The sequence below is a fragment of the Anser anser genome (assembly GCF_964211835.1).
Source record: "Anser anser genome assembly, chromosome: 23".
Lineage (NCBI taxonomy): Eukaryota > Metazoa > Chordata > Aves > Anseriformes > Anatidae > Anser > Anser anser.
This window is the reverse complement of record NC_139744.1, coordinates 5,700,074-5,722,951: the sequence shown is the minus strand read 5'-3', so window position 1 is coordinate 5,722,951 and position 22,878 is coordinate 5,700,074. Positions and strand designations below refer to the sequence as shown.

The 22,878-nt window shown below is 60.2% G+C and overlaps 3 protein-coding genes across 4 annotated transcripts; 1 reads left to right on the top strand and 2 right to left on the bottom strand.

The window, feature by feature from the left end:
- Positions 1–5,800: 5,800 nt before the first annotated feature.
- On the bottom strand, positions 5,801–9,970 carry LOC310885500 (myosin light chain kinase, smooth muscle-like). 2 transcript variants are annotated; one of them, XM_083808935.1, is made up of 10 exons: positions 9,516–9,970; positions 8,834–8,993; positions 8,383–8,473; positions 8,071–8,274; positions 7,630–7,847; positions 7,294–7,417; positions 7,065–7,217; positions 6,748–6,868; positions 6,565–6,655; positions 5,801–6,186 (listed from the first exon to the last, which is right to left on the bottom strand). In XM_083808935.1, the coding sequence occupies exons 2-10, from the start codon at positions 8,847–8,849 to the stop codon at positions 6,020–6,022; spliced, it is 1,185 nt and encodes a 394-aa protein (XP_083665061.1). In that variant the 5' UTR covers positions 8,850–8,993; positions 9,516–9,970; the 3' UTR covers positions 5,801–6,019. The 2 variants fall into 2 exon arrangements, with proteins under 2 accessions (XP_083665061.1, XP_083665062.1); XM_083808936.1 differs by having other exon boundaries at positions 8,383–8,470; positions 9,516–9,969.
- Positions 9,971–15,885: 5,915 nt separating this feature from the next.
- On the top strand, positions 15,886–21,466 carry LOC310885505 (uncharacterized protein). Its single transcript, XM_083808948.1, has 4 exons — positions 15,886–16,255; positions 18,020–18,072; positions 18,611–18,678; positions 19,868–21,466. The coding sequence occupies exons 1-4, from the start codon at positions 16,164–16,166 to the stop codon at positions 20,018–20,020; spliced, it is 366 nt and encodes a 121-aa protein (XP_083665074.1). The 5' UTR covers positions 15,886–16,163; the 3' UTR covers positions 20,021–21,466.
- HEXIM1 (HEXIM P-TEFb complex subunit 1) lies at positions 21,431–22,855 on the bottom strand. The gene has a single exon (XM_083808938.1). The coding sequence runs from the start codon at positions 22,701–22,703 to the stop codon at positions 21,807–21,809; it is 897 nt and encodes a 298-aa protein (XP_083665064.1). The 5' UTR covers positions 22,704–22,855; the 3' UTR covers positions 21,431–21,806.
- Between the last annotated feature and the right edge of the window lie 23 nt (positions 22,856–22,878).

Genomic DNA, 22,878 nt, shown 5'->3' with positions numbered 1-22,878 from the left:
GAGGGGCAGGGCGGCCGGGGGGAGGCTGAGGAGGCCATGGCAGGGCCAGGGGCTGCCGGAGCTGTCCCCCTGCGTGCTCCTTTGTTCGTGGGCACCAGGGTCTCCGTGGAGCTGACACAGGCTGCCGGAAGGGTCAGGGCTCGCTCCTGACAGATCTTCCCTGTCGAGGGGAGGGACGGATCTCCTGTTTGACTTGAGCTTAACTTAATAAAGAATTTCAACAACACAATTTTCTCATGTGTAATTTGTCTTAAAGATGGGGCCTGTTACAATAGTAAAACCGATTTGGAGAGCTGTGTGTCTAACATCTTGGAATAAGACAGCAAGTCACAGCTGTGCCGTGCTGAGAGATGAGTGTGTTGCGATTCAGGTATTACTGATGTTCTTTTCCTTTTCATAAACACCTCCTTTATTACTTACATCTTCCGTCTTAATTTAAATGTCTTTGCATCTGTTGCTACCAATTCCTCATACTCCGCATGTCTTCTCTCACCAGTCTTCTGGTGTTTTATTTGTGATGCATGAAGGCTTTTATCTGACAATCCAAATTACTTGGTAGCTGTTCACTTCCTGGTGTAATAGTCCTTAAAAAAAAGCATTCTAGAAATTACACATTCAAATAATCTTCTTCAATATTTGCCTGATGCTAATTTTTTACATTCAGGTTGACTTTAGGCTCAGGTTTGTTTTCTTGATTGATTTCAATTCACAGAAAAATACATAAGCAGGAAATCATACTCCTATTCTCTTTTGTTCCCCCGCCTCCCCCAAATTTGCAGGAGGGAGGGATTCCACAGAGAAATTTTTCTTGATGTATTTCTTGATGTTAGTGCTACCCAGGGAATATTTGCTTGTCCAAATAATCATGCCTAGATTTTGCAGCCCAAAATAAACATGAGATATTTGTGATAACTTGTCACAGAAGGATTCAGATCCAGAACTTTGAGGGTATTCAGACAGCTAACTGTACCTCACGTACCTCTGGGGAGCTGGACCCAAGAGTACTTGTGATACGGAAGAGAACCATTTCTCGAGGCTCTCCAACTGCATCACTTTTCCTTTGTATCTTGCTAGAAGATATCTAATGCTTTGTGTAGGTACACAAATTTGTGAAGTGGTGTGGCTGAAGTGAAGGTGAACTGGAGAGAGAGTCGGTCTTGATCAAAGGATCACTTACTAATTCATTTCCTCACAGGTGCTGAAATTGGATTTCTATTTTCAGTGCTGCTGAATTTCTTGGTGATTGTAATGAGTTCCAGGTATAACTCCACTCTTCATTTAGTCTGTTGCTTCCTCTGACAAGTGTTCATTGTTCTGTGTAAAGCCAAGGGAAGCAGTGGAAGAAGAAACGTGTGCTGTGGGACACAGGCTTCTGTCAATAACTAAGCTTCTTCTGTAGGTAAATCACTATTTGCAATGTAAAGTACAGGCAATCCTGAAGCAATAGGCAAGATTATAGAGAGAAAGCTTATGTCTGAACACTTTGACATGGATTTTCAGGGCTGTGGGTAGTTTGAAAAAACAGACTAAGATAAACATAGTTCCCAACCAGAAGTATTTTGGTCATGTCACATGGTAAATAGCTCATCAAGGGATTGATTATATGTAACTTAGTGTTTGCTTATCATCTGCAGCTTGAAGGCATTCTGCTCTGTTCCCAGGGGATGTGTGTGAGTTCAGATCAGCCAGAGTCTGTATAATGAAGAAAACATGGAACAGATGATACTAATGGGTAGAAATTAGGATATGATGTATGTGAGTATCAAGAGAAGCACTTAGAGTAGTGGAGGAAAAGAGGGTTGCTCAGTGCCTCTGTTTCCCTGGAAATGGAAGACAAAAACTGTGGACAGAACGTGGAATATGTTTGTGTGTTTCTAAGGAGCTGCTTCTCCAACTCAAAACCAGCATGACTTGTGAATGCAGCCAGAACCCGTCATTGGGAGTGAGAAGTGTGGTTGTCACAGCTGTCTTCACCAGGTTCTGTATAGTGGTGAGTTCACTTCTGCTGCTGAAAACGTCATTTATGGGAAGAGACAGCAGGTAGATGGACTCTGTCAGGAGCTGCGTGACACAGCCTCTGAAGAGCCGTGGTTGGACCCTGCTAGGAATGTCCTACAGCAATGATAATGTTAATTTGCATCACAAGGGGAGGACCTGGTGGCTCCCTGAGAGCACTACCCAGTGCTCTGAGTGGAGGTCTGCACACCAGCTCCCAAGTCAAGTTCCTTCTGGATTCCCTTTCCTGCCATACATCCGCTGTTTTCAACAAGGAGAAAGAGAGAGCCCTGGGCAGAGCACGCTACAGCTCCACAATACTGCAGCAGTCTCCTGCTTGCTAGCTTCCCGTGGTCAAATGTACCCAGAAGCAGCCGTCAGCAATTGACATTATTAACAGGAACAGGCTCTTGCCACAAAAACATGAGCCAGGCCTCGGTGCCGATAAGGCCTCGTCAGCAAGAGGGTCCATACGGCAATAGCAAGACAGGAAGGTCACAGCATCCTTCCCCATTAGCCCAAGAGAAGAACAGATAAGAGCCATGAAATCCCCGACCAAGGGACCACTGGCACCTGGGCTTGGCTACCATTTCTGGGGGCTGCAGCAGCGTGACAAGTTCTGCTACTGAAGGCTCCTCCCATGGTGACCATCAGCTTCCCGCAGGGAATAGCGAACTCTCTGAAAGCGGGTTTGCTGTTGTCAGTCCAGCAGCGGTCCCCACAGTGGTTGTGAGAGTGGGTGGAGTTAGTTCTGTTTAATAAAAATAACGCTTTCCTCTTACCCCCTCACAGCCTCACCTCCAGCTCCCAGGAGCGCACAGCAGGGAGGGCATGAGGAGAAGCAGCTGGTAGAGGAAGAGGAAGGTCCCAGAGGAGGGTCCCATGCATGCCTCAAGCATTATTTTGCACAGCCTTAGCCCAGCAGCAGGCACAGGGCTGCACCATTCAGACCCCGGTGCCTTTCACAGAATCACAGGGGTTGGAAGGGACCTCAAGAGATCATCGGGTCCAACCCCCTGCCAAAGCAGGTTCCCTAGAGCAGGTTGCACAGGTAGGCATCCAGACGGGCCTTGAATATCTCCAGAGAAGGAGACTCCACAACCTCCCTGGGCAGCCTGTTCCAGCGCTCCGTCACCCTTACCATGAAGAAGTTCTTTTGCATGTTGGTGTGGAACTTCCTGTGCTCCATTTTGTGGCCTCTGCCCCTTGGCCTGTCCCCACAAACCACTGGAAAGAGGTTGGCCAAATCCCTCTGTCTCCCACACTTAAGATAGTTGTAAACATTAATAAGATCCCCTCTTAGTCTTCTTATCTCAAGTCTGAACAGACCCAGGTCTCTCAGCCTTTCCTCACAGGGAAGATGCTCCAGGCCCCGTATCATCTTTGTGGCCCTCCTCTGGAGTTTCTCCAGGAGATCCTGTCTTTTTTGTACACAAAGGAGGGATTTTTTGCAAGCCCTCCAGCTTCAGCTGAGAAAGAGCAGCCTCCAGCCCAGCGTAAACATGAAAGGTGGGTTTATTGCAGCAAGTAAACTGCAAATAAATAAATAAATAAACTGAATAAATAAATAGAGTGAGTGCAGCCACCAGCTCCTCTCCAGATGCTGCTCAGCATCACTGAGGGCAGGAAAAGATTAGAACAGAGCAGACCTGGGCTCCTAAATCCTGATTTTTGCCCAAGCTGCCTCCTTAGGGTAAGGTTTGAGGTCACACTGCAGTTTCTGGCCCCCCTCCAGCCCTGCTGGTTGCAGAGTTGGCACAGGAACTAGGAGACCAGAGTCCCCAGGGACGGCTGGATGCAAAAGGAGGGCTTTGAAGTAAGAGTAAGGGGAGAGAGAACAACCAGCGGCTCTGTGAGGGAGGGACAGGCAGGGTTTCTGAGCAAAGGGCTCGAGGTGATGTGAGAGGGAGGGAATCATAAAGTCAGCAACATGAGGCTCAAGCAGGGTCACCTCCAGCACTTGGCTATTAGCAAGGAGGTGCCCACAAGGCACCATTACAGAGAAATCCCCCACACCATTTCTAGGAACTCAGTGTCCTGGGGAGCCGCTTTCACATGCCTGTATACTAATGCATGCAGCACTGGGAATAACCATGATGCGTTTCCTGGAGGGAAGAGGGGCCTGAAAAAGCTGGTTCTGATTCAAGGATCACATCCTCCAAGCTCAAGGTGGAAGCAAGGACAAGTAATGTGGAAGGAACAGAGACACTGAGCAGCTAAGGATGAAGTTAAGAAAACTAAAGCTCAAATGGAATTAAATCTATCCAGAGATGTCAAGGACAACAAGGACAGCTTCTGTAAGTACATTGATGACAAGAGGAAGGCTGGGGAACTACAGGCTCACTGCTGAATGAAGCAGGAGACCTGGTTACACAGGACAGGGAGACAGACTGAGTGCCTCAGTCCTTACCAGCAAGACTGACCTTCAGGAATCACAGGTCCCAGAGAGCAGGAAAAGCTGGAGCAAGGAAGGTGCACCCTCGGTGGAAGAGGATCATATCAAAGAACACTTAAGCAAACTGGACATACATAAATCCTTAGGCCCTAATGGGATGCACCACACAAGTGCCAAGGGAACAAGCAGATGTCACACTGAGACCACTCTTGATAATCTTTGAACGATCACGGTGGCTGGAGAAGTGCCCAAAGACTGGAGAAAAGCAAGTGTCACTCCTGTTTTCAGGAAGGAGGACCTGGGGAACTACAAGTCAGTCAGCCTCACCCAGTCCCTGGGAAGGTGTTGGGGCAGCTAAACCTGGAAGCCATTTCCAGGCATGCAAAGGGTAAGAAAATAATCAGGAATAGTAAGCGTAGACTCACCAAGGGGAAGTCATGCTTAACCAACTTGAGCTTCTGCAGTGAAACAGCTGACCCGGCACACAAGGAGAGAGCAGTGGATATCGCCTGCCTGGACGTTCACAAGGCCTTCGACAGTGTCCCCACGTAGACAAGCTGGTGATGCGTGGGCTGGATGGGCAGACTGAGGTGGATCAAAAACTGACTGAAGGGCAGAGCCCAGGGGATGGCCATCAGTGGTGCAACACCTAAGTGGAGGCCGGCAACTAGCAGAGTACCCCGGGGTCAATGCTGGGACCAGTCCTGCTCAGCACCTTCATTAGCAATGTGGGCGAAGGGGCAGAGAGAACCCCCAGCAGGTTTGCAGTCCAGCAGAAGGCCGTGAAAGTGAAGGGACTGAAGCATCTCTCCCATGGCAGTCAGAGCACTGAGTCTCAGAGGGTCCACATATAGATGTATATAGACGAATGGAGGAAGGGTGCAGTGAGGACAGAGCCAGGCTCTTTCCTGTGATGCCCAGTGCCAGACACAAGCTGAAACGCAGGAGGCATGCTCTGAACACCAGGAAGCACTTCTTTACCCTGTGGGTGACTGAGCCCGGAGAGGCTGGGGGTCTCCCTTCCATGGGGGGATTCAGAAGCCCCAGACGTGGTCCTGGACTACCTGCTCGAGGTGGCACTGCTTGAGCAAGGGGTTGGACCAGCTGGACCCAGAGGACCCTTCCAACCCCATCCCCACTCCTCCCACCCACCTGGGGTTCAGGGCACAGTGCCACCCCCGTCAGCCCCCAGGGGAAGGAGGATGCTCCCTGTCAAGGGACTTCACCTGGAGCCATCCCCTCTCAGGCCCTGTCCCCAGGGCACGGCGCCAGGCTCCCTCCCAGACAAGGCAAAGGTGGTGGCCCAGCCTCAGGAGAGCCTGTTGCTGACTCCCAAAAGTGCAAGGACAGCTTGGGCAGCTCTTTGCCACCCCTCCCAGTGATTTTGGGAGAAAGGAGCAGCACAGGGAATGCAGAGATCCTCAGTGCTTTATTAGGCTCACAAGACATGCAGTGAGAAGAACCAGGCTTAGCTCTAACCCAGGAGGCCATGGGGGCACTGGTTCCTCACTGGGGACAGCAGGCAGCCCTGTCCCCACACCAGCACAGGGGCACCACGGGTCTGGGCCAACCGCAGGCTGGCCAGGCCATGGTGCAAAGTGCTGTGACAGTGGAGAAGAGTCACCAGCTCTAGGTGGCCCGGGGCTGGGGGATGCTGGCACTGCTCTCTGCCTGTCCTGCAGCTGTGATGCTCCCACCTTCCACCTCCTCTTTGTCCATGGGTGGCTCGGAGAAACTGGGACCCTGCTGGGGCAGAGACTCAGAGGCTTGGTCCTCCTCTGGGCTGCAGCACGGGTCTGTGGGCAGATGGACAGAGGGCACGGTGAGGAGTCACCTGCATTCAACCCTCCTCCTCTGCTGGAGGAACGTACGTGACACCCGCACACCAGGCCCTGTAGGGATCAGCTCCTGATCCCTGGGATCCGGAGCACGTTCAGATCCCAGCACTGCAGAGTAGTGCGTGCCTGTTGCAAGGCCACAGCAGCATTGGCCCCTCAGGGCTGAGGACAGGGGGCTTTGGGGCACAGAAGGTGCCCCAGAGCAGAAGTGCCCCACCGGGGACATGCCCAAGGCACTCGGTGGCACCAAGGCAGGTCAGGGCAGAGGTGGGGATGACAAAGCAGAGGAACAGGGATTGATGGGGTGCATTGGAGCCAATGCTTCAGGGCCATCACCTTCCTCATCCTGAGCCTCTGATGCTCTCCTCTCTGTGCCCTGGGACAGCAGGGCGAGCCTGTTGAGTGCCAGCAGGGCTTTGCCTGTTTTCTGGAGAGAAAGAAAGGAGCACTGAGCCCCACAAGAGCAGTCCCCAGCCCCACGTCCACCACCATCTCCTAAACACATCCCTCCCCACGTACCTGCCACTTCCGACGAGCCAGGAACTGCTTTATCCGCTCCTTCGGCAGCGCCTTCGTGCTGCTGGGCAGGGGCTGCTGCAGCCAGGGGTGCAGCAGAGCCTCGGAGCTGGAGAGCCGGTGGCTGGGGAGGGGGCACGGTGGGGTCAGGGGCTGCCGTCAGGCCCTTGGCCCCAGGGAGAGGCTCTGGGCACTCCACAGGCAGCATTCAGCACGGTAGGGCTCACTCCTTCCCCTGTTCCTCCCCCCCACCCTCCTCACACCCCAAAACCCAGCCCGGCTCTGTGGGGACGCACCCAGCGCCCACCCCCAGCCCCTACCCAGGGTCCTTCTGCAGCAGTTGGCTGATGAAATCCTTGGCCTGCGGGGAGATGTCCGAGAAGGTCTCCTCCTCAAAGTCCCACTGGGCAGCGGTGATGTTGCTCAGCGTCTCCATGTCGGTGTCCCCCTGGAAGGGGGACTCCCCGCTCAGCCTGGAGAGGGGACAGAGGCTGTCAGCAGCAGCTCAGCCCCTTCCTGCCCAGCTGCCGTCCCCTGGGAGCCACTCACAGGATGTAACAGATGACACCGATGCTCCACATGTCTGTGGCAAACCCCACGGGCTCGAAGGAGACCACTTCTGGAGCCATGAACTCGGGGGTCCCGTGCAGCACCTTCACGGGGGTGTCTGGAGCTGCAGAGAAGGTGGGGCTGTGGGGCAGTGCCTGGCCAGGACCTCCCCAGTGCACCCCAACACACACTTCTGCCTGGGGGAGAGGGAGTCCAGAAACTGCCCCCAGGGCCCATCTTGGTGCTGTGCACCCATGGGTGCAGGGTTCTCCAGGCTGCCCACCTCATGGGTTTCCCTACAGCACCCTGTCGTCAGCAGGGACCCCCCTCGCTCACCCAGCTTCCGCGCCAGGCCGAAGTCGGCGATCTTGAGCCAGTGGCCGCTGGGGCTGACGCAGACGATGTTCTCGGGCTTGAGGTCGAGGTGGACGACGGCCTGGCCGTGCATGTACTGCAGCCCCTCCAGGATCTGCCGCATGTACTGGGTGCTGCTGGGCTCCGTGTGCTCGAAGTCATCGTCCACGATGCGCTCGAAGAGCTCCCCGCCGGCCACACTGGGGAGCGGGCAGGGTGCTGGGGGACCCCACTGGGGTCTGCCAGCCCCGAGGAGGGGGACACCCCACCAGGGAGCCCGGACCCAGCGCTCTGGGTGCATCTCAGCACCCAGGTCCCCGGGGTCTGCAGGTTCCCCAATCCACCCTACACCCCGTGCCGGGACCCTGGGGTGCAAGGACCCTCCCCCACACAGTGGGTGTTCCCAGCGCTGCCCCCACTCACTACTCCATCACCATCACCAGCTCGGCGGGGCCCTGGAAGGCAGCGAGGCACTGCACGAGGCGCGGGTGATGCAGCAGGTTCATGAGCTCCACCTCAGCCCGAGCCGCCTGCTTCTCTTTGGCCGTCCGCGTCTGAAAATACTTCCCAGCCCGGATCCTGCCGCTGTCTTTCTCCTGCAGCCGGTACACGGTGCCGAACTTGCCCCTGGGACAGAGCGAGCACAAGGGATGGAGGAGCCGTCACCACCACCCCGACCATGCGTGGACACACCCCGTAGTTGAGGGGTGGTGGGGATGCAGGACCCCAGCTTACTCTCCAAGCTTCTCCAGCTGCGTGTACACGTCCGAAACCTTCTCCTGGGTGTTGATGACAACATCGCAGTACTCAAAAGCCTCCTCACCTGCTGGCAGGGACACGCACAGATCCTGCTGGAGCTGAGCCCAAGCCTCACGCCGCAGGGACCATCCCTTCCCCAGCGGTGCTCGTTTCTGTAGCCCAGCACCCTCGGGTCCATCCAGGACCATCCAGCTGCCAGCCCCAGGCACCGCAGCTGGGGACAGGGGCTCCTGCGACCCGCACCCCCCAGAGCAGCCAGCACCACACAAGTCCCAGTGCCTCAGTGGTGCAGGACAAAGGTGCCTGTAGGATCAGAAGGGCTGCAGGGCCCTGGACCGGGTGTTAAATGGGATGGGAGGTGAGCACTGATGTGGGGGGCGGACTGGGGCTGTGGCCATCCCAGGGCAGCCCAAGGACTGCGTGGTACCTTCTGCCTGAGACATGGTGCTGTTGGCGGCTCCCTGCCAGGTGCTGGCACGGTCAGGACGGACGCTGGATGTGGCCCCAGGAGTCCTGGCAGCCCCGTGCTAGGACAGGGGCACGAGGCAGGCGGTGCCTGTGTGCCTGCTCCAGCTGCGCCCTGGGCTCTGCACGGGGAAGAGCCAAGGCTGGACATGAGGGGCCAGCCCCACGGCACCGCGCAGCCCCCGCGCAGCCCCCGCTGTGCCCCAAGTGCCTCCCTGCACCTCCGTCCCATAAAGCCCCAGCACCTCCACCACAGGAGGCCTTGAGCACCTTCCTGCCTGCACCAGCCCCGCCTGACGTCCCCATCCTGCCCACGGGCTGGCACGTCGCTGGGCACCGACACCAGCAGGTACACGGGGTCAAACCCGCTGCTTGCAGAGGTGGGAGGCAATTTCAGAGCAACACCCCCGTTTCCTTCAAATCGATCTCTTTCTAGGACCACTGACGCCTTAGGCAAGAAGCTGCAGCCTTTCTCCTGTTCCATCTTGCGACAGCCAGGAAATCCCCAGGAAAAGCTGCATTTCTAGGGCAAGGGAGCTGTTTCCTTAGCTCTTTCCCCTCCCCAACCCGCACACAAGCAGGGGAAGAGTACAGAGCACGAGGCAGGGACACCCAAGCCCCAAACCGAGAGTCTCAGCACTCACCTGCCTCTGTCCAGTCCCGTCCTGGCCCAGGCCCCAGCACAGGTCCGCAGTCCGTCCCCCTCAGACACTATGGAGCCACTGGAGTCACGAGCGAGCTGGGAAGGAAGGGGTGATGCTGGGGCTGGCATCGGGGACCATGGTGGCCACACAGCCCGGATGGGGACGTCTCAGCGCCAAGCACCAGCCCGGCTCCAGGAGCAGCTGGAGCATCCCTCCCGTAGCAGTGCGGGAACGGCCCGGCTCTCCCCTCCCTTTCCTTCCCAGCGCACAGAGCATTTCCACGCGTCCCATTTCCGGGCTTGGGGATAAACAACCACCAGCATCGCCACTGGGCTGCCCCACAGCCACTCCCAAACCAGCACTGTGGTCCCAAACTTTGCCCCACGCAGGGCTCAGCTGGAGGAACCCCAGTTGAAACCACCCAAGGGTCTGCAGAGACCCAGCACGCCCCAAAACCCAGCAAAGCCCCCACGCCAGCCAACCCCCCACCTCTGGGCCCCTCTCCCTGCTTGCATCCAGCCTTGGTCCCTCTCAGGACCTAAATCCTGCAGCAACCCAGCCCCGCCTCACCTCGCCCCCACCCATGGGTGGGGGCCCACAAGGGCACCAAGTTCCTGCACCTGCTACCCCAGCTCCACCTGCAGCCAATATCCCACCGGAGCCATCGCTCGCCCCGAACCCACCCCTGGCTCTGGCCACCCCCCTGTCCCCAGCTGAGCTGGGCTCTGGGCTGGCCTCGGTGCCACGGAGGTGTCCGCAGAAAGCCGGGATGAACGGGAACGAGGTGTTGCAAAACCACTCGCTGCCTCCGAGCCCTGCTGGTGTGGAGCAGAAATGGGATTTTCCAGCTTCTCCCCCCCAGGGCAAGGTCTCGCAGGCTGTGTGGCCGCTCTGACACCGGGCAAAATGCCGTGCCTCAGTTTCCCTGGTTTTAAACCGGGAATAACTCGGTGATTTCCCACAGAGGAGCCTCCAGAGCTGGGGATGGGGCAGAGGGACCCATCCCTTTGGGCAGCCCCCTTTCGCAGCCTCCCCACGGCACAGGGGACAAGGGGACATCACCCACGTTACCTGCGGTGCCCCTGCGGGGTCGCGGCGCTGGTCTCACCGCAGAGGCGATTTGGGGCTCCGCCAACGCCGGCAGCCGCACCGCCGCCACCGCCACTCCCGTGCTCAGCCCAAAGTCCAGGGGCAGGGAGCTGAAGGCCGGCGGGAGGCGCGGGGACGACGTCCCCAGCACCAGCGGGTGGTGGTGGCAGGGGCCACCGCGGCCGCGCTCCGGCGTGGAGCACAGCCCGGGGATGGTGGCGCGGCCTCACTGCTTCCCCGCGGCCTCGCCGGTGGCCTGGCGGGAGCTGGGTGCAGCGGGACCCACGGGGGTGGGCGCTGCGGCCGGGGGGGTCCCTGCTGGCCCCCAGCCCCGTGGGCCAGGGTTGCGCGGCTGCTGCCGGCTCGGTGACGTGGGCAGCGCGCGGCTCGGCTGGGCCCTGCTGGGATATTGACCCCGTTGGGATGCGGCAGGGCACGCCGAGGACGTGGAGGACACACGGGGGAGGACGGCAGAGGAGAGGCCAGGACCGCCGGCCTCCCCCTGCGGGCTGGGGAGGGACCGTGGAGGCCCCACTCGTGTCCGGCAGCACCCCCCTTCCTGCAGCATCCTCGGTTGGGCCCTGCTCAGGAGGGTTTTGGGGTCCAGGCCGCGCTTTCCTGCCCGACAAGGCAGTCAGCCGGCTTCTTGCATCTCAGCACAGGGCAAAACGGGGCAGAAAGGGACAAAATGGCAGGCTGAGCTCGTGGGGTGCATCGGCAGGGGGGGACGGGGGCTGCGCGGGCGATGCAGCTCCCGGGGAGCAGGATCCGGCCCCCGCGTGCGAGGGATCCCAGCAGCCACTTGATGTCAGTGTTGTCCTGACGCTCGTCCTGGCCACGGGCAGGAAAAATTACAAAACAAAAACGCTCAGAAAAAGGCCCAACCGCCTCGGTGGCGTTGATCAGCCTCTCTGGAGCCCCACAGCTGGATCTGCCCCTGCACCCCCCCTTTACGTCAACGCCAAAAAACCCCGAAGGCAACGCTTTTGGGGCGCGAGTGCCGGTTCTCGGTGCGACGGGCAGACCCGAGCCGGGAGCTGTGGCAGCGAGCACGGAGCCTTCTCCCCGCAGAGCTCCCTTGGCCGACATCCACCGACGAGCGGGGGCTTGATTCCTTCTCCTCCTCCCCACCGACGTGCCCGGGTGCCATTGGCCTCCCGGGTGAACCCCAGTCGTGGAGGGGCTTTGGTGTCCGATAATTCCCTTCGAACAACTCCCGAGTGCAGTTCACATCCCCTCGCTTACATTTTTCCTTCCTTTTGTGCCTAATTGCTTTCAGGTCTGGGAAAGCCCGTCTGAAATGTCGGGCAGCGCGTTACCGGCCGAGGCCGGCCTCTGCTTGCACGTTATAAAAGTAATTAGATCATTATCGCCCGCGCCCCGGCAACCATTAATTCCTACGGGGGTGATCGATGTGTCTCCAGCCGCCAGCGGGCGCCGCGGCCTCGCCCCGAGCAAAACGCCGCAGGAAATGCCCGGGTGCAGGATTTGGGGGCTCAGGCCCGTGGGGAAAGTTCCTGGGGTGGGGGCTCCGGGCCGCGTCCACGCCACTCCTCCTCCTCCTCCCGGTGGGAAAGCCGCCGTGCCCTGTCCCTGCGCGTCCCCGTGTCCCCAGGGTGGTTCCCAGCCCGCTCCAGGTCCCCTGTTTTGTGCGGGACGCAATGACAAGCTGCCTGTTTTTCTGTAGGTCCTACAAAAGCTCCTCTGCAGGGCCCTGCCCGCTCACCCCACGGTGCCCATGACCGTGGCCGTGAGCCCGGGTCCCGTGGGGACACCCCGCAGTGTCGGGGTGCAGCCGCCGTCTGTCATCGCGCCCCCGCTGCTGCCACCCCCCGTGGCCACCCGACTGCCACCCTGGGGGCTGTGGGCAGCACGGGGGGGACGGTGCCACAGGGGGGGCACGAGGGGACCGTGGAGGGGACAGAGGGGACACTGGGGACACAGGGCACAGGGTGGGGACGTGGGCACACGTGAAGGCCACAAGAGGACGTGGGCCATGGGGGGCATGTGGGGGATGGAGGGGACGTGGGGGACATGTGGGGGGACACGGGACATGGTGGAAATGTGGGGGACATGGGTTGTGGGGGGACGTGGGGGACATGTGGGGGGACACAGGGGACATGGGAGGACACAGGGAATGTGGGGGGACACGGGGTGGGGGGGACAGGGGATGAGGGGGGGCATGGGGGACACGGGGGACACCGGGGCCATGGGGACACCGAGGACCTGGGAGGACCCAGGGGCACCTGGGGGCACACAGGGGGACACGGGGGGACACGGGGGGACACGGGGACCGGGGGGGGGCACCCAGGGGCAGGGGGGACACGGGGGGACCCTGCCCAGGTCCCCCGGGGGCGGGGCCAGCTCTGGGCGGGGCCGGGGGGGCGGGGACTGGGCGGGGGCGGGGCCTGGTGCTGGGGGCGGGGCCTGGTTCGTTGGGGGCGGGGTCATGGCCTGGGGGCGGGGCCGCGCGAGGAGGGCGCTGGAGCCTCGGGCACGGCGGGGGGGGGGAACTGGGAGGGGGTGCTGGGAACTGGGGGGTGGGAACTGGGAGGTGGGCGCTGGGAACTGGGAGCTGAGCTGGGAGCTGTTAACTGGGAACTGGGAGGTGGAGACTGGGAACTGGGAGCTGTTATTTGGGAACTTGGAGTTGGGAACTGGGGGTTGGGAGCTGTTAACTGGGAGCTGGGAGCTGTTCACTGGGAACTGGGAGATAGGAATTGGGAGCTGGGAGCTGTTAACTGGGAGCTGGGAGCTGTTCACTGGGAGCTGCTAGCTGGGCTCTGGGCACGGCACAGCCGCCACCGCGTGCACGGGGCACGAACACCTTGCTGGCGGTGCCTGATCCACGGCAGCCTTGGCACGAAGCGGAGCAGAACACGCGGCGCGACGCGGGGGTCACGGGCTGGGGCTCGGGGCGCCCGGGCTGCGAGTCCTCGCGGCAGCCCCTGTGGATCATCCCCATCGGGATCGTCCCGTCCGACACCTGGCTCCGCACAGGACACCCCAAAATAAGAAATTCCGGTGTGGTGTGGCCCCAAGTTGCGGTTCCCCCCGCCTCTGCTGGGCACAGGACGCGCTCGGGGCACCACACGCGGACGAGCTTTGGCTCCGTCTCACCGGCTGTGGGAGCGAGGATTGCGTGTGTGGCACCTCCTGGTCACGGAGCAGGGTGAGACCGCCCCGGGAGGGCGGCACACGCGCACGCAGCTTGGCAGGAGCAGGTTTGCAGGCGCCCCACTGCAGCCGGTAACGAGGCTGCTGGCTAACGAACCCAAGCGCGGCCGCTGGGAGAGCCCCCCCCCCATTTATTTGAGGGGCTTTTTAGCTCCTCGTCGTGACGGTGAGGGACAAAAATAACCGCACATGGCAATGGCAGCCTCAGAGCCGGGGTCAGCCCGGCCAATGGGACGTGTGAGCGTGGCCACAGCTACCAAAACCATGCCCCCGACACAGGAAAAAAAGCATGGAGACCTACAGAAGGGGGGTCCTCGGGCTTGTAGGGACGGACCAGCACGTGGGAGCGCACCGAAAACACCTCACGTGGGCTCGGGGTGTGCCGAGGAGTGGCGAGGAGCAATGACCCCATCCCAGGGGCGGCCGCTCTGCCTCCCTCCTGCCCCCTGAGAAGCTGCCAGCGACTCCCAGGGTTAACGCTGCTGCTGGGGACGGGGACAAAACCTCGACTGCGCCCCAGCTGGGGCTGCAGGGCTGAGCTCGGTGCCCGGTTCTCCAGGGCTCCTCCTGCCCCAGCACGGCGTCGGCCATCGCCACCGCCCGGCCGCAGAGCGGGGCGAGCACGGGCCACGGCCGCTGGCGCTGCCTCCCCGGTGGGTGCTGCCGGGGACACGGGCGGGAGCTGGCTGAGGGGAGCTGGCCCCGCGCCGGGGAGCTCCCCTGTGGGGCGTGGACGTGGCAGCGACGCTGCCAGCCTCGGGCGCAGCCACGACGGGGTTCCGCAAAGGGGTTTCTGCTCCCCGCTTTTTTCCTCGTACCTGCAGCAGGGTCACGCTGGGACAGACACAGTGAGGGGGGGGATCCGTCCCCTCCCGCCCGCTGAAATCCTGAGGCTGAGACCGGCCCTGGCCCATTTCACATCCACCCTTCCCCTTGTACCTTCGGGAACAGGCCGTTTCCAACGGCAGCCCTCCAGCGGGAAAGTTCAGCGCGATTAACGCAGCAACAGCACAAACAAAGGGGGTGGCAACGCCGGGAGTCCTTTACCCGCAGAGCTTGTCACCGCCTGCCCTGACAGCGAGGGGCGGCTGCGGGGGCAACCGTCACGCAGGCAGCGCTCCTGTCCCGTTTACCGCACACCTTCACCCCGCACAGCCCCAGAGAGGTACCACCGAGAGCCGAGGGCAACGCCGCCGCCTCGCTCTGAGATTTTAATTCATCAGGAACCAGCTCGCCAGGAGCCCTGCTCTGGATCCTTCCCTGAACGCCAGGAATGGAAGCAGAGATGGGGGTTTGCGGGGGAGGCCGAGGAAGGGAACTGGCGCGGCACTTTGTGCGGAGCCGCTCGCCACTCTTCCAAATGTTTTTGTGTATTCTGGTGTGCCAACAGATTACTTCCGAGGAAGAATCAAACTGTTGAAATTAAATCCTAAGGAGCGCCTGTGATTTTGTGGTTTACCAACCCAGAAAAAAGAAGCCTCTTTATCCTTTTGTAGCAGCAAAATTTGACTGAAAAGGCTTCAAGGGGCTGCAGGGGCCGACTCCCTGCATCGTTCCCCTCGTTCCTCCCGAACTCCCAGGGGACACAGCCCAGGCTCAGCCCGCTCCGTGCCTCCCGTCAGGCCCAAGATGTCTGCTTTCGCACGTCTTCTTGTCGCCAGCCGTGCCGTGCCCCCGACAACCCGAGCTCTCTGTTCCCTTACACGTGTGCCGGGCCGAGCCCCCCGCCCGCAGCGGCACCACCCCGGGGGCCCGGGGCCAGGCCCTGCGCGAGGAGGGAGCTCACGGGCCGCGCTCCTCGGGCCGCTCCGCTCCTGGCCACCCAAGCCGGAGCCGGGAGGAGGAAGCAGAGCTGGAGTGAATCGGTTAATTGAGAACTCGGTTAATTAATTGGGATCGCCCAAGCCGCCGGCCCCCGGGGAGCTCCCCGGGGGGGACGCGGGGTGCCCGTGAGCGGTCACCGGGATACGAGAGAGGCGTTAGCGGGGGAAGGACCCGGCAGCGCCCAGCCCCGCTCACAGCGGAGGGGCAGGGCCCGGCCCGGGCCCGGGCCCGGCCCCCCCCCGGGGCGCTGCCCCGGGCAGGGCCGCAGGAGGCCCCAGTAGGCCGCAGGCCCCGCGCCCGTTGCCATGGCAACGCGCCTCGCCCAGGTGCGGAGCCCCCCGGGAGGAGTCGCTCGGCATCACGGGACAGCGAGTCCGCAACCGCCTTGTCTTCATCACCGCGCCGAGGCGGCGGACCACAACTCCCACAACCCCCTGGGGCAGCGCGGCCCCCTCCCCTTCCTCTACGCCCCTCGCTTCCATTGGCTCCGCCGCGACGCCGAGCGGCCGCACGGCGGCTGCCGATTGGCGGAAACGCGGCGGGGCCTAGGCGCTGCCTATGGCGGCCGAGCGGGCGGTGGGGGAGCGCGGCCGCCATTTTGTGTGCGCGGAGGCCGGCGCCGGGCCTCGGTGCCCGCCGCGGCGGGGCCGGTGAGGGGCCGGGGGCGGGCCGGGGGCTCCGCCGCGGCGGGGCCGGGCCGAGCCGGGAGCGCGGGGGCCTCCGCGCGCCTGGCGGAGCGGAGCGGCTCGGAGCGGCTCTCCCCGGGCCGCCGCCGGCGCTGAGGGGAGCGGCGGGTCGCGGCCGTGCCCCCTCCGGTGCGCGGGGCCGGGGCCGGCCCGGCGGGAGCGTCCCCGGGGACGGGGAGGGAGCCGCGGGGGAGGCTCGGCCACGGCCTCGGCCTCGGCCTCGGCCCGGGGCGTTGGGGCCCGGCCCGGCCCCGCGCTCCCTTCCCCGCCTCGGGCCCCGCGGCTCCGGTTCCCCCCCGGGCCTCCGGGCGCGGCGGGGGGAGGCCGCAGCTCGCCCCGTGCCGGCGCTGCGGGCCCGGCCTTAACCCGTGCTGCTGGGGGCGGAGGCGAGCGGGGCCGTTTCTCAGGGAAGAGCTCGCTTGGAGCGGTTTTGGCCTCGCGGCTCGGTTCCCCCGGGCGGCGGCGGCAGGCACCGGGCGCTGCGGGGCTGGCTCCCGATCGGTGCCCGGCGGGGAGGTGCGGGGCGATTTCATACTGAAAGTGCGAAAGGCCTAGGAACGTGTTTCACAGATGGGCGAAAGCTGCTGGTTGTCCGCTGCACAGTCGCACCGCACCCGCCCTGTGTGACCCCAGCCGTACGTCCTGTCTGCAGAGTAACCCCGAGAGCTTAATCCTCGGTTTCACACACCTCAGCCAAACTTCCCGCAGGGCTTTTCCCCTGGCCGGATCCGGGGGATCGCAGTTAACATGGCCTCCCCGCTGCCGAGGCAGCAGTTACCACCGTGTCCCTTCCAGAGACTTAAAAAATAAAAGCGCTCCCCCATTGCTGGGGCCGCCTGGGTAACTTTTCGAGCCGGTAATAAACTGCAGCAAACCTCGTCTTTCGGTTACAAATGTCACTCCTCTAGCTGGTGGAAACAAGAGCTGTGGAAATAACTGAGTGTTCTTGTGCAAGGAGAGAAAGGAAAAAAAAAAAAAGCATGGCTGCGTGGAAGCAGTGCTGGGGAGGTTTGAGGCAACAGGAGCCGCTGGATTTTGGCTTCCCGGCCAGCGGGGAGGCTGCTGGCAGCCCCTGCGTGGCGAGCGCCACGGGTGCCTGTGCTGCTGCGCCCCGCTGAGCCTGCGCCCGGTGCGGGGCCTGGACTGAGGCCCCGGCTGCGTTACGGGCCCAGATTCTTTAAGCAAGTTCCCCGGCCACGTTTTTTTTTCCCTCTGCACATTGGAGGTAATGCCAGCTTATCCCCTCGGTGTTAACGGGGCTTGGTTTAGGTGTAAAACAGCGAGGTTTTGGAGGCTGCTGTTTTAAGTGCAGATTGTGCCGTGTGTGTAATCTTCCAGTCATAAACCAGGTTATTTTATGTTTATATGCTTGGAGTACTTTTTTTATTTTTTTTTGGAAGCTGTTTTGTTGAAATAACTGCTGGCAAATTTTCAGGCTGGCTTCCATGTTGCTTTACCAGTTCCTGAACTCTCAAGCTTTGTATTTTACATATTGCAGCATTTCTAAGCTGGGAGGTTTGTTGTCATGTGCGTTTTAGTGCACACACAATAGCTGAAGGTCTAATTTCAAGTTAATTTTGCCAAACGAAACAGAGTTATATTTAGTTTAAGCCGCATGCCTTGCACCTCTCTGGGTGTTTTAGGTTTTTTTGGGGGGAAGGGTGGGAGCAGAAATGAGAGAAACCACAGCGGGCCTGATCCTAACAGCCAGGCTTTGATATGTTGCAGATGGACCAAAAGCTGCCTGCTTGTTGGAAGGCTGTTGGGCACTGGCCTCATCGGTGAGCGCTGTAAAAACTCTTCCTTGTACAGGTTAACTCCCTGTTACACAGCTTCTCCTTTAAAAAGAAATACTGCTTATATCGCAATACAACACCATCGTCGGGATAGCCAGAACAGCTGCGTAAGTATACTGCCGTAGCTTAAAGCTAAAGAAATTAAATGAAGCTGGTGCAAGTGAAGTCTCAGGCGGGGTAACGCCGTGGTGCCGGCACTGTACCCGTGCGTTGTAAAACGTGAGACGTCAAGCAGCCGGGTTTAACGGCCGACTTCAGGGCAGATTGCAGCACTACAGGTAATCCCAGAGTCAACCCTGAATCAAAAAGGCGAGGATCGGCCCCTGGGCAGCAGACAGGAACGGCGGCGTCGAATCGTCGCTCCCTTCCCTGCTGCGGGCCGGGGCTGGAGGAGGGTTGCACAGCACCTCCTCTGCTGTTGGTGTTACGGGGCAGGATCTGGGTTTCACTTCGCATGAGCGTTGACTGTTACAGGATGAGCACGCTGTTGAGATGGGCTGCTTCCCTTTTTGTTTTCTTGCAGCGTTTTCAGGGAACTGGCCTGCTGTTGCGCTGCTTTGTGTTTGCGCTGAAGAATGGCCGCGCCTGAAGGTGGGTGATGTCAGTCCCCTTCTGTGGTCGTGCCTTCGCGCGGTGACTTCTGCCTCTTCCACCTGGGGCGGGGAGAACCACAGTCCTTTCCTCAGCAAGTTGGAAAACCCTCGCGAGGGAGGAACCGCGCAAGACCTTTAGCCAAGAGGTCCTTGCACGGCCGCGTTGCTGAGGTTGCTGCAGCGCTGACGAACCGCCCCGCAGCTGGCGGGGCGCAGCGGCAGGCGGGGCAGCAGCGAGCCCCAGAGCCGTGACGGGTACGAGCCCCAGCGTGGCAGGTTCCTGCCGCCACCGGCTCCGCACCGACGTGCAGCCCATTAGGAGAGATTTAAGGGAAGCTGCAGAGGCAGCAACATTCCTGGGCAGCACAGCTCACTGCTCCAGCAGCGCGCTTGATCTCGGCTCTCACCGAAGGAGCCGGAATAAAGGCCAGCTGGCTCCAACAACCCAGGAAGGACCAAGCGGTGGTAGCGAGAGGAGGGATGTACTTCAAAGCTTTGGCAGGCGAGGCTGCTTTGCCCTGCAGGGAGGTGCCTGCCCTCGACTAGTTAAGGCAGTGCTGCCTTATTGTCAGGAGGGCCTAATTGCTGCCCTTTGATACCACATCAGTGCCGGTGCTGCAGCACGTTTATCTTTGCCGAGCTCTAAGATTTTATTTGTTCCTCACAAACAATCTTGTCACCTCCACACCAGCTCGGAGCTCTGCCCGGCTCCGGACGAGCTCTCCCCTGGGCCAGGGCAGCTGGTGAAAGCGGGACGAGCTCCCGTCTGCGGGGAGGCTTCAGAGGCCCCCCAAATGCGGTAATTCTGTGTCTGCTGTGGGGGACAAACGCAGGAGCTGGAGTAAGCCCTTGTAAGGAGGCATGCTGCTCCAGAACACCTTCTGAAATGGGGATCAGTCTGACGCATATCGAGACGTCATTAAAACAGAACACGGCATAGGGTTGTAGAACCAGAGGGTCGATCACCACGGTGGGAGCAGCGGTACTTTGGGTGCGGGGGCGCTCCCCTTGCTTTTGTAAGTCCCATCAGTTGAAGTCTTTGCAGGTTGGACAAAAACTTGTTCCTGGGAATGAGCCGGGGGTAACTGGGTGGAGGGCAGTGTCTGGGTTCCTGAACTTTATCACAGCCGGCACTTTGTAACAACTGTTGCTGCTACATTTGACTAATGCCCTTTCCTTGTGCTAAGTTTTTCACCTTAGCCAGGTGCTCGGCTCTGCGCTGGGGCAGGTTGGTGCTGCTCCGAGTGCAATGCCTCCTGCTGGACTCGGTGCCGTCGGGCACAGCCCTGCCCCAGAAGAACACGGGACTGCCCCTCGCAGCGCAGTTGCTGAGAGAATAAAATCTCAGCTGGACAAACACATCTCCAAGGGCTGGAGAGAAGAGCCCGGGGTGAAGGAAGAGGGCTCATCGGCTGCTGTTTCTCTTCCCGGGTGATGGAGCTCTTGCTAACGAGCAGGAGCCTGATTAACTCGTTGCCTTTCACAGCACCTCACCCCGGTCCGACCTGGGGAGCAGCAGCGGAGCCTCGCGAGCGCCCGGCTCCCTCCCACAGCCAGCGCTGCTGCACCGGCGCCGGCTCTGCCCAATGATGTCATAGCAGAGGGAAGGGAAAAAAGGCGACTGTGAGGCTCCTGAGCAAGTAAACCTCCAATAGTTTTCCTTTCTTCCTTCCCCAAACTAAGAATTGATGCCAGCCTAAACCCCAGAGCAGATTTTTTTTTTTGCCAAGCTCATGTTAAAAACCTACCCCAGTCCTTAAATCTCATTCCCTCAGCAGCAGCATTGCCGTGCTGCTTCAAATCCCCCAAATCTGTAACAGCTGCTCTGAGCAGAGCAGACCCTCGCTGGGGGTCTTCCTCCTCACCTATAGTTTAAACCCTCTATTTTTTTTTATAAAAGGATGTCCCGTCCCGTCCCCCCCCCGTAGCGTGACAGGTAGTTAAGCAGGCCGATTCCCCGTTCTGGAGGTACGGGTTGCATTCTGTAACACACGTTCCCAGACTTGAGCCTCCTGTCCTCCGCTTACACAACAGCACGAACCAGAGCAGGCTCAGCCCCTCCATTGCTCTGCCCTTTAACTTACCTGGGTTTTCCCCAGGAAAAAAAAAAAAAATCCCACACCATCAACCACTCAGCTGCCTGGCGCTTCACCTGCCTGCCTGCCTTCCATTTCAGGTACAGCAGCAAGAAACTAAAAGGTTCGGACATCACGTGCGACTTCCACCAAGCCACCTCATTTGTCAGCCATTTCTGAGGCAAAGTGCTGACGACCACAACTTTCCACAGGGCCGCTGCAAAAAACTTTAAGCCTCACTTGTAGCATTAAGGCCATTTCCAGGCGTTTTTGCTGTGATTTCAGCTAACTGGCCCAGGTTCTTACGGAACTAGAAGGAAGCAGGAAAGTTGGGTTTAACTGAGCAAATATATTTTAGCTTATTAATACATTAGAAAGGTATAAGTAGTGACCATTATACAAATTATATTAAGAGCACAGGATGTTATCCCTCTTCCAGGTATTTTAAGAGTGCCAGAGCATAAACTCGTTTCATGGGATTAGAAGTGAAAAAATAAGGGGAAGAAGGGGTGGGGGGGCAGAACCAACTATGCAAAATAGCTAAGTGAGAAATTCCGGCTAATTTTAATCGAAAAACTTCATAGACCAGTTGTAATATCATGAAAATGATTCAAAATGTATTCCCGTGTGGGAGAATGACATTTTGAATATTTTCTAGAAATCACACCGAAACTGTTACAGTTACAAGTAATTAAATTTATTAGACCTCTATAATTTTTATAGTCAGTTTTGGCCAATTTACAGGTTTCTTGGGGATCATTTTTGGTTTAAACACACACACACAAAAAAAAAAGCATCATAAATCGAGTTCACTTATACATCAACCCCTCCCCTAGCCCCGTCACAGCCACCTAAAAAAGGGGGAAGCCTCAGCTGCACACAGGCCGAGCAGCACACACACTACACTACAGCGAGAGCGTCAAACCGATACAAGGCTGTGGTTTATTCCGATTACACGTCGTAAAAAGGGTCCGCCGGCGTCTCTGTACACATGTATATAATGTTACATCCCACCACTGTAAAAAGCCCCCCCCGTCCCCCCCCCCCAGTGTCACTCCCCCAGCTTGCTGGGGGCTTTCTCCTGTCTGTGCAGGTCCTTCTCCTTCAGCAGCTGCAGGTTCTCGGCTCGCAACCTGTCCACCTCCAGCTCCAGCTGCCGCACCCGGGCCGCCTCCGCCGCCTCCCCCCCGTACTTTTTGCTCTCCATCCTCAGCCGGTTGTTCTCGTCCTCCATGCGGGAGAGGCACTTCTCCAGCTCCAGGTACTCCTTGACCAGCTCCTGCTTGCTCATGTTCTGCAGGCTCTCCACATGGTACCGCTCGTAGGTCTCCGAGAAGTCCCTCTGCAGAAACTCGCTGCCGTCGCCCCCCATGCCGTCGCTGCCGCCGTCCTCCTCGGCCGCCTCCTCCAGGAAGTCCTCCTCGCTCGTGTCGTCCGACTTGGCGGCCGCCCGCCGCGGGTACAGCCCGGTCTTGAGGTCGGGCTCCTCCTGGTCGTGGTCCTCCATCAGGAACTGCGTCGTGTTGTAGGGGGCCACCGGCTGCCCCTTGGCGAACATCTCGGCGCGGAGCCGCGAGGCGCGGAGGCTCTGCCGCTCGTCGAACTGCTGCTTCTCCTCCCAGCTCAGCTTCGAGTAGGGCTTCCAGCGCCGCTTCTTCTTCGACGGCCGCCGCCGGTGCTTCTTCTTGGCCGGCCACTCCTCGGCGCGCCCCACGGCCGCCCGGTACCGCGGCCCCAGGCCGGGCCGCGCCGCGCCGCCCTCCGCCGGCCGCCCCTCGGCGCCGCCCGCGCCCTCCGCCGCCGCCTCCTTTTCCTCCGCCGCCGTCGCCGCCGCCCCGGGGGCCGGCAGCCGCCCGGCCTCACCGTCCGCCGCCGGCGGCTCGCCCCGCTCGGGCTCCGGCTCCGCGGCGGCCGGGGGCTGCGGCTCGGCGGGCGTCGCGTCTGCCATGGCTCCGGGCTGCGCTCCCGGCCGGCCGCTACCCGCGCCGCATGGGGTCCCCCTCAGGCCGCCGGGGCCATGGCACGGGGCCGAAGCCCGGGGGTCGCCGCCTCCGGTCGCCGCCGGTCGCCGAGGGGTTAACGCCGCTGGGCCCGCCCCCCCGCGCGCATGGCACGCGCCGCCG